Source organism: Bison bison, unplaced genomic scaffold (genome assembly GCF_000754665.1).
Source record: "Bison bison bison isolate TAMUID 2011002044 unplaced genomic scaffold, Bison_UMD1.0 scf7180017859061, whole genome shotgun sequence".
NCBI lineage: Eukaryota > Metazoa > Chordata > Mammalia > Artiodactyla > Bovidae > Bison > Bison bison.
The window spans coordinates 28,086-41,077 of record NW_011489633.1 but is presented as its reverse complement, the minus strand read 5'-3'; the positions used below and the strand labels follow the sequence as shown (position 1 = coordinate 41,077).

At 38.0% G+C, this 12,992-nt stretch overlaps 1 protein-coding gene across 1 annotated transcript; it reads left to right on the top strand.

Annotated features, from left to right (window-relative positions):
• Positions 1-11,540: 11,540 nt before the first annotated feature.
• On the top strand, positions 11,541-12,461 carry LOC104981412 (olfactory receptor 8J2-like). The gene has a single exon (XM_010830501.1). It carries the CDS (start codon positions 11,541-11,543, stop codon positions 12,459-12,461), a length of 921 nt encoding a protein of 306 aa, XP_010828803.1.
• Positions 12,462-12,992: the final 531 nt, after the last annotated feature.

The window sequence follows — 12,992 nt, the reverse complement described above, 5'->3', positions numbered from 1 at the left end:
GGAATCTCCACACTGTTCTCCATAGTGGCTGTACTAGTTTGCATTCCCACCAACAATGCAAGAGGGTTCCCTTTTCTCCACATCCTCTCCAGCATTTATTGCTTGTAGACTTTTGGGTAGCAGCCATTCTGACTGGCATGAAATGGTACCTTATAGTGGTTTTGATTTGCATTTCTCTGATAATGAGTGACGTTGAGCATCTTTTCATGTCTTTGCTAGCCATCTGCATGTCTTCTGTGGAGAAATGTCTCCATTGGCCCAGTTCTTTGGCCTAGTTTTTGAATGGGTCGTTTACTTTTATGGAATTGAGCTGCAGGAGTTGCTTGTATATTTTTGAGATCAATTCTTTGTCAGTTGCTTCATTTGCTATTAGTTTCTCCCATTCTGAAGGCTGTCTTTTCACCTTGCTTATAGTTTCCTTTGTTGTGCAGAAGCTTTTAAGGTTAATTAGGTCCCATTTGTTTATTTTAAATTTATTTCCAATATTGTGGGAGGTGGGTCATAGAGGATCCTGCTGTGATTTATGTCAGAGAGTGTTTTGCCTACGTTCTCCTCTAGGAGTTTTATAGTTTCTGATCCTAAGTTTAGATCTTTAATCCATTTTGAGTTTATTTTTGTGTACCGTGTTAGAAAGTGTTCTAGTTTCATTCTTTTACAAGTGGATGACCACTTTTCCCAGCACCACTTGTTAAAGAGATGGTCTTTTCTCCATTGTATATTCTTGCCTCCTTTGTCAAAGATAAGGTGTCCATAGGTGCATGGGTTTATCTCTGGGCTTTCTATTTTGTTCCATTGATCTATATTTCTGTCTTTGTGCCAGTGCCATACTGTCTTGATAACTGTGGCTTTGTAGTAGAGCCTGAAGTCAGGCAGGTTGATTCCTCCAGTTCCATTCTTCTTTCTCAAGATTGCTTTGGCTATTCGAGGTTTTTTGTATTTCCATACAAATTGTGAAATTATTCGTTCTAGTTCTGTGAAAAATACCGTTATTAGCTTGATAAGGATTGCATTGAATCTATAAATTGCTTTGGGTAGTATACTCATTTTCACTATATTGATTCTTCCAATCCATGAATACGGTATATTTCTCCATCTATTAATGTCCTGTTTGATTTATTTCACCAGTGTTTTATAGTTTTCTATATATAGGTCTTTTGTTTCTTTAGGTAGATATATTCCTAAGTATTTTATTCTTGTTGTTGCAATGGTGAATGGACTTGTTTCCTTAATTTCTCTATTTTCTCATTATTAATGTATGGGAATGCAAGGGGTTTCTGTGTATTGATTTTATATTCTGCAACTTTACTATATTCATTGATTAGCTGTAGTAATTTTCTGGTGGTGTCTTTAGGGTTTTCTATGTAGAGGATCATGTCATCTGCAAACAGTGAGAGTTTTACTTCTTCTTTTCCAATCTGGATTCCTTTTATTTATTTTTCTGCTCTGATTGCCGTGGCCAAAACTTTCAAAACTATGTTGAATACTAGTGGTGAAAGTGGGCACCCTTGTCTCGTTCCTGACTTTAGGGGAAATGCTTTCAATTTTTCACCATTGAGGATAATGTTTGCTGAGGGTTTGTCATATATAGTTTTTATTATTGGAGAATGTAATGGCACCCCACTCCAGTACTCTTGCCTGGAAAATCCCATGGATGGGGGAGCCTGGTAGGCTGCAGTCCATGGGGTCACTGAGTCAGACACGACTGAGCTACTTCACTTTGACTTTTCACTTTCATGCATTGGAGAAGGAACTGGCAACTCCCTCTAGTATTCTTGCCTAGAAAATCCCAGGGATGGGGGAACCTGGTGTGCTGCCGTCTATGGGATTACACAGAGTGGGACACGACTGAAGCGACTTAGCAGCAGTGGCAGTTTTTATTATGTTGAGGTATGTTACTTCTATTTCTGCTTTCTGGGGAGTTTTTTTAATCATAAATGGATGTTGAATTTTGTCAAAGGTTTTCTATGCATCTACTGAGATAATCATATGGCTTTTATTTTTCAATTTGTTAATGTGGTGTAGTATATTGATTGATTTGTAGGTATTGAAGAGTCCTTGCATCCCTGGGATAAAGCCCACATGGTCATGGTGTATGATCTTTTTAATGTGTTGTTAGATTCTGATTGCTAGAATTTTGTTAAGGATTTTTATATCTATGTTCATCAGTGATATTGGCCTGTAGTTTTCTTTTTTTGTGGCATCTTTGTCAGATTTTGGTATTAGGGTGATGGTGGCCTCATAGAATGAGTTTGGAAGTTTACCTTCCTCTGCAATTTTCTGGAAGAGTTTGAGTAGGATAGGTGTTAGCTCTTCTCTAAATTTTTGGTAGAATTCAGCTGTGAAGCCGTCTGGATCTGGGCTTTTGTTTGCTGGAAGATTTCTGATTATAGTTTCAATTTCCGTGCTTGTTAAGATTTTCTATTTCTTCCTGGTTCAGTTTTGGAAAGTTGTACTTTTCTAAGAATTTGTCCATTTCTTCCATGTTGTCCATTTTATTGGCATATAATTGTTGATAGTAGTCTCTTATGATCCTTTGTATTTCTGTGTTGTTCATTGTGATCTCTCCATTTTCATTTCTAATTTTATTGATTTGGTTTTTCTCCCTTTGTTTCTTGATTAGTCTGGCTAATGGTTTGTCAATTTTATTTATCCTGTCAAAGAATCAGCTTTTGGCTTTGTTGATTTTTGCTATGGTCTCTTGTGTTTCTTTTGCATTTATTTCTGCCCTAATTTTTAAGATTTCTTTCTTTCTACTAACCCTGGGGTTCTTCATTTCTTCCTTTTCTAGTTGCTTTAGGTGTAGAGTTAGGTTATTTGTCTTTTTTCTTGCTTCTTGAGGTATGCCTGTATTTCTATGAACCTTCCCCTTAGCACTGCTTTTACAGTGTCCCACAGGTTTTGGGTTGTTGTGTTTTCATTTTCATTCATTTCTATGCATATTTGATTTCTTTTTTGATTTCTTGTGTGATTTGTTGGTTATTCAGCAGCGTGTTGTTCAGCCTGCACATGTTGGAATTTTTAATAGTTTTTCTCCTGTAATTGAGATCTAATCTTACTACATTGTGGTCAGAAAAGATGCTTGGAATGATTTCAATTTTTCTGAATTTACCAAAGCTAGATTCATGGCCCAGGATGTGATCTATCCTGGAGAAGGTTCCATGTGAACTTGAGAAAAAGTTGAAATTCATTGTTTTGGGATGAAATGTACTATAGATATCAATTAGGTCCAAATGGTCTATTGTATCATTTAAAGTTTGTGTTTCCTTGTTAATTTTCTGTTTAGTTGATCTATCCATAGGTGTGAGTGGGGTATTAAAGTCTCCCACTATTGTGTTATTGTTAATTTCCCCTTTCATACTTGTTAGCATTTGTCTTACATATTGTGGTGCTCCTATGTTGGGTACATATATATTTATAATTGTTATCTCTTCTTCTTGGATTGATTCTTTGATCATTATATAATGTCCTTCTTTGTCTCCTTTCTAAGCTTTGTTTTACTCTCTATTTTATCTGATATTAGTATTGCTACTCCTGCTTTCTTTTGGTATCTACTTGTGTGGAATATCTTTTTCCAGCCCACACTTTCAGTCCATATGTGTCCAATGTTTTGAGGTGGGTCTCTTGTAGACTACATATATTTGGGTCTTGTTTTCGTATCCATTCAGCCAGTCTTTGTCTTTTGGTTGGGGCATTCAACCCATTTACGTTTAAGGTAATTATTGATAAGTATGATAATGTTTCCATTTACTTGATTGTTTTGGGTTCGAATTTATACTCCCTTTTTGTGTCTCCTGTCTAGAGAATATCCTTTAGCATTTGTTGAAGAGCTGGTTTGGTGGTGCTGAATTCTCTCAGCTTTTGCTTATTTGTAAAGTTGTTGATTTCTCCTTCATATTTGAATGATATCCTTGCTGTGTACAGTAATCTGGGCTGTAGATTATTTTCTTTCATCACTTTAAGTATGTCCTGCCATTCCTTCCTGGCCTGAAGAGTTTCTGTTGAAAGATCAGCTGTTATCCTTATGGGAATCTCCTTGCGTTTTATTTGTTGTTTTCCCCTTGCTAATTTTAATATTTTCTCTTTGTGTTTGATCTTTGTTAATTTGATTAATATGTGTCTTGGGGTGTTTCGCCTTCGGTTTATCTTGTTTGGGACTCTCTGGGTTTCTTGGACTTGGGTGATTATTTCCTTCCCCATTTTAGGGAAGTTTTCAACTATTATCTCCTCAAGTATTTTCTCATGGTCTTTCTTTTTGTCTTCTTCTTCTGGGACTCCTATGATTCGAATTTGGGGCATTTAACATTGTCCCAGAGGTCTCTGAGATGGTCCTCATTTCTTTTAATTCGTTTTTCATTTTTCATCTCTGTTTCATTTATTTCTACCATTCTATCTTCTACCTCACTTATCCTATCTTCTGCTTCCATTATTCTACTATTTGTTCCTTCCAGAGTGTTTTTGATCTCATTTATTGCATTATTAATTATATATTGACTCTTTTTTATTTCTTATAGGTCTTTATTAAACCTTTCTTGCATCTTCTCAGTCCTTGTCTCCAGGCTATTTATCTATGATTCCATTTTGTTTTCAAGATTTTGGATCATTTTCACTATTATTATTTGGAATTCTTTATCAGATAGTTTCCCTATCTCTTCCTCTTTTGTTTGGTTTGGTGGGCATTTATCCTGTTCATTTACCTGCTTGGTAATCCTCTGTCTCTTCATCTTGTTTATATTGCTGTGTTTGGGGTGGCCTTTCTGTATTCTGGCAGTTTGTGGAGTTCTCTTTATTGTAAAGTTTCCTCACTGTGGGTTGTATGGGTGGCTTGTCAAGGTTTCCTCATAAGGGAAGCTTGTGTCGGTGTTCTGATGGGTGGGGCTGGATTTCTTCTCTCTTGAGTGCAATGAAGTGTCCAGTAATGGGTTATGAGATGTCAGTGGGTTTGGAGTGACTTTGGGAAGCCTGTATATTGAAGCTCAGGGCTATGTTCCTGTGTTGCTGGAGAATTTGTGTGATATGTCTTGCTCTGGAACTTGTTGGCCTTTGGGTGGTGCTTGGTTTCAGTGTATATATGAAGGCATTTGATGAGCTCCTATCAATTAATGTTCCCTGGAGTCCAGAGTTCTCTGGTGTTCTCAGGATTTGGACTTAAGCCTCCTGCTTCTGGTTTTCAGTCTTATTTTTACAGTAGCCTCAAGACTTCTCCATCTATAGAGCACCATTGATAAAACATCTGGGTTAAAGATGAAAAGTTTCTCCACAGTGAAGGACACTCAGAGAGGTTCACAGAGTTACATGGAGATGAGAAGAGGGAGGAGGGAGATAGGGGTGACCAGGATGAGATGAGGTGGAATCAAAAGAGAAGAGAGCAAGCTACCCAGTAATCACTTCCTTATGTGTGCTCCAAAGTCTGGACCCCTCAGAGATGTTCATGGAATTATACAGAGAAGAGAAAAGGCAGGAAGGAGACAGAGGTGGCCAGGAGGATAAATGGGGGAATCAAAAGGAGAGAGCTCCAGTCAGTAATCAGTTCCCTAAGTGTTCTCCACTGTCTGGAACACACAAAGAGATTCACAGAGTTGGGTAGAGTAAAAAAGAGGGAGGGAGGAGATAGAGGAGACTTGGTGGAGAAAAAGTAGAGTCCAAAGAGGGAGAGAGCAATCAAGCCAGTAATCTCACTCCCAAGTAAAAATGGGTACTGAAGATTGGGTTCTTAAAGGTACAAAATTGATACCAAATAGCAAAAAGCAAAGATTAAAAATCTAGAGTAGAGGTTGGATTTTCAAAAATTCAATATTAAAGAAAAAAAGTCACAAAAATTATAAAATATATTATGTATGAAGTTTGCTTTAAAAATAGGGTCTCTCTTTTTTTTTTTTTTTTTTTACAAAGTAATAGTAGGCTATAAAAATGAAAATTAAAGGAGTAATAGAGGACTTAAAAATTAAAAAAAAAGAGAAAAGAATGATCATAAAAATAGTAAAAATATATCTAGGACTTTCTCTGGTGTTCTTGTGGGCAGTGTGGGGTCAGTTGATTTTTTGATAGCTCCTTGGTCCGGCTTATATTTCTCAAGATCTATAGGCCCCTTCCTATGTAGTCGGTACTAACTACAGGGTTTTAATCTATTGCACCTGTCACTTCCAAGGCGGTTGCCTTGGTTTTAGCTTCTTCTGTTTGCTGGTCTTTTCAGTGTCTGATTTCCGCCCTGACACAAGGGGTGCTGGTGGACACTTTTTTAGGCTCACTTGTTCAGTCGTGCTGTGGGGAGGGAGGGACACTGAAAACAAATAACACTGGCATGTGCTCGCAGTGTCTCAGCCACACTGGGCCTGCCCCCACTCAAGATGCATGTGCCCTCCCTGCCCACACAGCTCAGGCTCTGGGTTCCTCCGTGGGGAACCGTCCAAGCTGGCCCTGGGCTGCATGCACCTCCGAGGTCTAAGCTGTTCAGGTTCAGGTACTCGGGTAGTCCTCAGAGGCGCAGACTTGGTTGGGCCTGCGTTTTGTGCCCTTCCCAGGTCTGAGAAGCTCACGTGACCAGGTGTTGGCGAGTTCTGTCCCTGTGACTTATTGCCTCCCCCATCTCTGCTGCTTGGTTTTCTGGGTGTACAACCAGCGCACCTTCTCAGGCGAAGGTTGGCCATCCAGAATGCCAAGAAGTCTTGGTTAGCTATGAAGCCTTCTTGCAGTTTGGTAGATAATGCCTCTCTGGAGCCGCAATTGCCCACTTCTGGCTCTGGCTGCCTGTCACCGGACGGGGATGGTCTGCCGCCTGCTAGTTCTGTTCAGTCCTTTGTTGTGTGAACGGGCCTGAGGGTGTTTTAGGTTAGGGCTTTTTGCATAGCTCTAATCAGACCTTTGTTCTGTGCATGGGCTTGGCGGTGTCTTAGGTTAGGGCTTTTCACATGGTAGCTGTCCCACAGTCTGGTTTGCTAGCCCAAGTTAGTTCCCTCAGGTTGCCCTTGGGGCATTCAGGCCCGGTCCTTACTCTAAGCAATGCAGCCCGCGCCTCCCTGCCCAGCCCCCACTTGCTAGTGGTGGATGCAGGCGTCTGCGCTGCTTCTCCGCTGGGGGAGTTACCGTTGGGCACTCTGTGCCCAATCTGTGGGTAATCTGTGGGTTTTAATTATTTATTTATTTTTCCTCCCTGTTATGTTGCCCTCTGTGATTCCAAGGCTCGCCAGACTTGGCAGTGAGAGTGTTTCCTGGTGTTTGGAAACTTCTCTCTTTTTTAAGACTCCCTTCCCTGGATGGAGCTCCATCCCTACCTCTTTTGCCTCTCTTTTTATCTTTTATATTTTTTCCTACCTCCTTTCAAAGACAATGGGCTGCTTTTCTGGGTGCCTGATGTCCTCTACTGGCATTCAGAAGTTGTTTTGTGGAATTTACTCAGCGTTCAAATGTTCTTTTGATGAATTTGTGGGGGAGAAAGTGGTCTCCCTGTCCTAGTCCTCTACCATCTTAGGACTGCCCCTGTGATTTTATTTTAATATGCAGCAAATACAGCAAGGTTTATTCTTGACACAAAATTGGAGGCTTTGCAGTTGGTTCTACTTCCAACATTCACATTAAGTTGAACATTGGGATCAGAATTCTGTGCTTTCTAGCCACTGGATTTTCTCCAACCCAGGGCCAGAGGCAACACTCTCAGAAAATGTCAGAAGATGTAGAGGTACAAGATGAAATCACCGTATGCAATAGTTATTGAATGTGATTATCCAAGCATGCCCCCAAGCTGTCTCCACATTTTCACTCTGGGGGGAAGTTTTGCATAGAGACTTGACTAATGAATATTCAGTTTGTCATTCTTTCCCTGTGGAATCTGGCCTGAGCCAGGGGATTCTGGTTCTCCTGTTCAGGAACTGGGCCATGAACAGAGATTTCATTGTGAAGGTCTTCAGGGACTTCAGAATCTTGTATAATTCAGTCACCTGTGGCTCAACAGTAAAAAAAATTCTCCTGCCAGGGAGGAGACACAGAAGATGCAGGTTCCATGGGTTGGGAAGATCCCCCGGAGGAAGGCATTGCAACCCACTCGATTTTTCTTGCCTGGAAAATGCCACTGACAGAGCAGCCTGGCAGGTACAGTCTCAAAAGAGTCACAAAGAATGAGACATGACTGAAGCTACTGAGCACAGCACATAAACCAGTTAGTACACTTCATACCAAGGCCTCAGGAGCAGGTCTCAGCAGATCTCTCTTTTCGGGTAGGTAAATTTAAAAATCTTGTTTATTACAAATTCTGAAAGAGACAAGCAAGGATATTGAAAACTTAATCAATTCAAATCAGAACTGGCACTTGTCCAGTGGTTAAGATTCTGCACCCTAATGCTGAAAACATGGGTTCAATTACTGACTGGGGGAGTAATATCTATCCTGCATGCCTTTCAGAGCATGGCCAAGGGGGAAAAAAAAAGACAAAAAGTAGTGAACTGCAATCATAATTGAAGTTATATCCACTTTGTTCTCTTTTCAAGTCATTCACTTTTCTACCTGCTGATTGATTGCAAAGTGGAAGTGCTGGTGATACAGCACAAACAGTATTTTCTAGCATTTCCACCAATAGACTGACCTTTTGCACAGAATAGCAAAGTGTGACTAAGGAATTCTATTTTACCTTAATTTATAAAGAAATGTTTTCTGCAGAACTGATGGATGTTTTAGAGGACACACTACACTACATAGGAAACTCTGTGTCTATTCAAGATTCTACATCTCCAAGTAAGATCTATTCTTACTTAATGCCAATAAAAACAAGTTTTTCTTCCCTTCCTGTTTTTTGTGTTGCCCAGTGCGATAAACCTTCAGATGGAAAGACTTTTGGTGTCAGCAGTCATTCTCTATTGCTGGTGGACACTGAGAGCGCATGTTAAGATGCAGTGTTTGTCTCTAACACAACCCATTTAGGATAAATTCCATAGTCAGAGACCAATGGAACATACTCTTGAAATCACATCAGTATCTATTTAAAAAATAACTTGCAATATTATTTTTCATTCACATTTTGAGATAAATGATTAACATTTGTATATTTTTAAATTTTGTTCACTGAGAATCTGTGTTTTTAGAAAATCTACAAAATAGTTTATTTTGAAAATAAATTTGAGAAAACTATTTTCCAAGAATTAAAATAGTTACCATCAGTAGCAAATTCTAAGTCAAACAAGATTATAAATACATAGGTGAAAACTGGGGCTCTTTTATAGAAACTTTATTTCAGTGATGACTACTTACCTAATGAAAAAGCTTTGCATTCTTTATATCTTATGATAAGTGGTAACCAGTAATAGACCATGATGCATATCATGGCCTCCATTTTAAAAGCTAACTGCACAAATTGAGACTAGACAATATTTCCTGTTATTGACACTCTTTTTATCCTTCTTAAATTAAGAATGAGTTTATTGAATATATTATCTCATAGTGAAGCTTGCACTGACTTGCTTTATGTATAGCAAACGAATATTTTGCTTTGAGTGTTGCCACTATGTTTCTCATCAAAAGCTTACTTATGCGTTTATTTTAAATGCAGTGGTAGAAGGCAAGAAATAAGGCATAGATGGTGCAACAACATCAGATCAACTCATTAGACCCATATTTGATGTATGGAACAGAGTATCTTTACTTAATAGAAACGAAAAAGGCAGATGTAAGAGAGTCAGGTTGTAGGAGAGCATATCTGGATTTGTTGAACTGTACAGCTAGATACCATCTGTCCCTGTGTTTTGAATATACAAAATTATAATTCACTTAATATTTTCATCTCAACTATAAAATTTCCAGTAAGGGAAAATGAGTTACTGGGACTGAAATAATTAATCACATTTTAAAAAGTTATTCAAGGGACTTTCCTGGTGGTTTCAGTGGTTAAAAATCTGCTTGTCAATGCTGGGAACATGGGTTCAGTTCCTGGTCTGGGAAGATCCCAGATGCCGTGCTGCAACTAAGCCCTTGAACCACAACTACTTAGCCTGTGTGCTAGAGCCTGCAAGCTCCAACCACTGAGCCCTTATGCTGCAAGTACTGAGGCCACATGACTAGTTATGTTAGGTTCATTATTTCCACTTTGTGAGAACTAAGTTTACGTGTACAATACCTCATTTAATTTATAAAACACGAAGACACAATTACCTGGTAAAAATCACGCAACTAATAATTGGTGGACTAACAAATAACCAAAAGATTAATAGACCAAATAAGCAAACAAAAATACATAAAAAATTATAAAACCATGTTATTAACTGATATCCTATACAGACACTGAGTAACTTAATTTCACTGAGCCTAAATTGTCTCATCAGATCAAAAAAAAAATTTTTTTTTACCCATCTTCCAGGATGCTCATGCAGAATAATTAAATGATTATTTCAAAATACTTCACATACTTCTGGGCACAGCATATAGGAAGAAAGAAAGAAAACAGAGTGAAGTCACTCAGTCATATCCAACTCTTTGCAATCCCATGGGCCATATTCTGCCAGGCTTCTCTATCCATGGGATTTTCCAGGCAAGGATACTGGAGTAGATTGCCATTTCCTTCTCCAGAGGGAATTGAACATGGGTCTCCTGCAGTGCAGGCAGACTCTTTACTGTTTGAGAGACCAGGGAAGTGTATACTACATACTAAGTAATGTTAAGCTTTCTACTCATTTATCTGTATAAATAAACGAATCGAATTTTTTTTAAAAATAAAAATGGACTTTAAACCATTTAAGGAAAAGGGGTATATGTTGGAAAGGAAAAAAAAAAAAAAAAGGCTGTCAGAATAAAACAATAAGGAAGAGTGAGCAATTAGAAGTCAGAATCATAAGAAAGGACTGGTTTGTTTTATTTGGCAGAAGAAAGGAAATGACATAAAGGAAAGAAGATTCAGAGGAATTTCTCTCTGATGCTAAGGAACAATATTGAAATATAAGACTGCCTGTGGGCAGCTGAAGCAGAAATGGTAATGATTATTAAAGATAAAACTGCATTACTGAAAGTGTTCCCCATAGAAAAATGGAAATTCCCAGAAATGATGGCAAAGCCTGGTCTGAGGTGATGACCTGTAGCTGCTAAGGTAAAATAACTTGATATTTCTCTAGCTCATCAACATCTTATAGGTACCTTTTGTTAATCACTGGAAATACCTACACAGAGGCAAGTGTATGTGTATTAAGTATGTATTAATTAAATACTCATTAAATATGTGTAATATGATTAATATATTAATATTAATATGAATACATGTAATGACATAATACAATAACGTGCATTTATTCAATATAAACCATATCCTGCAGTGAATAATACGTTCATATTTTGGTCAAATAGTTATAAGATCCTGAAATGGGTCTCTGCAGAGTTAGTATACCTGAATTTTGTGAAAAGATAGAGAGGAAAACAAGGAAGATCTGAGACTTTTGACTGTTTTTGAACAGAAGTAAACTGATTTTAAATGAAACCTTTAACAATCTGACATCTAACAGGAAAAAACATGATTTTATCCTCTGTTATTCTCTTTCCATTTTCCCCATTAAAAGAGGAAATCAGCAAAATATATGGCTCCAGGGAATCACACTCATATGACTGAATTCATTCTAATGGGAGTCTCAGATCATCCAGAACTCCAGATTCCCTTTTTTTGTGTATTCCTGATCATCTATGGACTGACCCTGGCAGGGAACCTGGGAATTGTCATCCTCACCAGCGTGGACTCTCAGCTTCAAACCCCCATGTACTTTTTCCTCAAGCACTTGGCTATCATCAATTTGGGCAATTCTTCTGTCATTGCCCCCAAAATGTTGGTTAACTTCTTGGTTACAAAGAAAATCATATCTTATTATGGATGTGCAATTCAACTAGGTGGATTCATAGCTTTTGTTGTGGCTGAGATTTTCGTGCTGGCTGCCATGGCCTATGACCGCTATGTGGCTATTTGCAGCCCCCTGCTCTACCGGGTGGTGGTTTCTCCACGGATCTGCCTTCTCCTGGAGGCCCTTATTTACATCTACAGTCTGACCACAGCACTGACGGTCTCTTCCTGTGTGTTTTCCATGTCATACTGTTCGTCCAATGCGATCAACCATTTTTACTGTGATAATGTCCCTTTGTTAGCATTGTCCTGTTCTGATACCTACATTCCAGAAACAGCAGTGTTTACCTTTTCAGGGACCAATTTGTTTTTCTCTATGATTATTGTTCTAACATCATACTTCAACATCATCCTTGCCATTTTGAGGATACGTTCTTCAGAAGGGCGACAAAAAGCGTTTTCCACCTGTGCTTCTCACATGATGGCTGTCACTGTGTTCTATGGGACTCTTCTCTTCATGTATTTGCAGCCAAGGACCAACCACTCATTAGATACTGATAAGATGGCCTCGGTCTTCTATACCCTGGTGATTCCAATGCTGAATCCCCCTCATTTACAGCCTAAGGAACAAGGATGTGAAGGATGCATTGAAGAGATTCCTGGATAACCCATGTCAGTCATTCAAATCAGTGTAAATTTAAAACTGCAACTATCTCCAGTTAAAGGTTTTATTTGTTTCTGAAAATTTTGCTAAGTGATTAAGCAATAAATAAAATTCCACTAATTTTAAGGAAAAATCTTAATCCTTTTAATCTCATCTTTAAGTACTAAATTTTCCATACAAAATGTATTAAGTGACTGAAAAAATATATTAATATAAATAATACAAAATTATTTGAAAATAAATACTTTAAAAATACAATATAAGTATATACAAGGTTTTCAGAATTTCTAAATATGGAAGATAAAAATGAATGACTGTAGGAATTTTTTTTGAATGTTTACTATGACTTAGATTATCTTCTTTATCACAAATATCTTTTCTTCAACTACTAAAAGTTTCATTATTTTTTGTAGTATTTATCCATCAGCTTTTCAACCAATTATTAATTTGCATTTAAAATAAATTTGAAAAAAATAAGTTTGTACAGGAAAATTAATGTTGAATACAGAATGCTTAGATATACATGAAAATAGG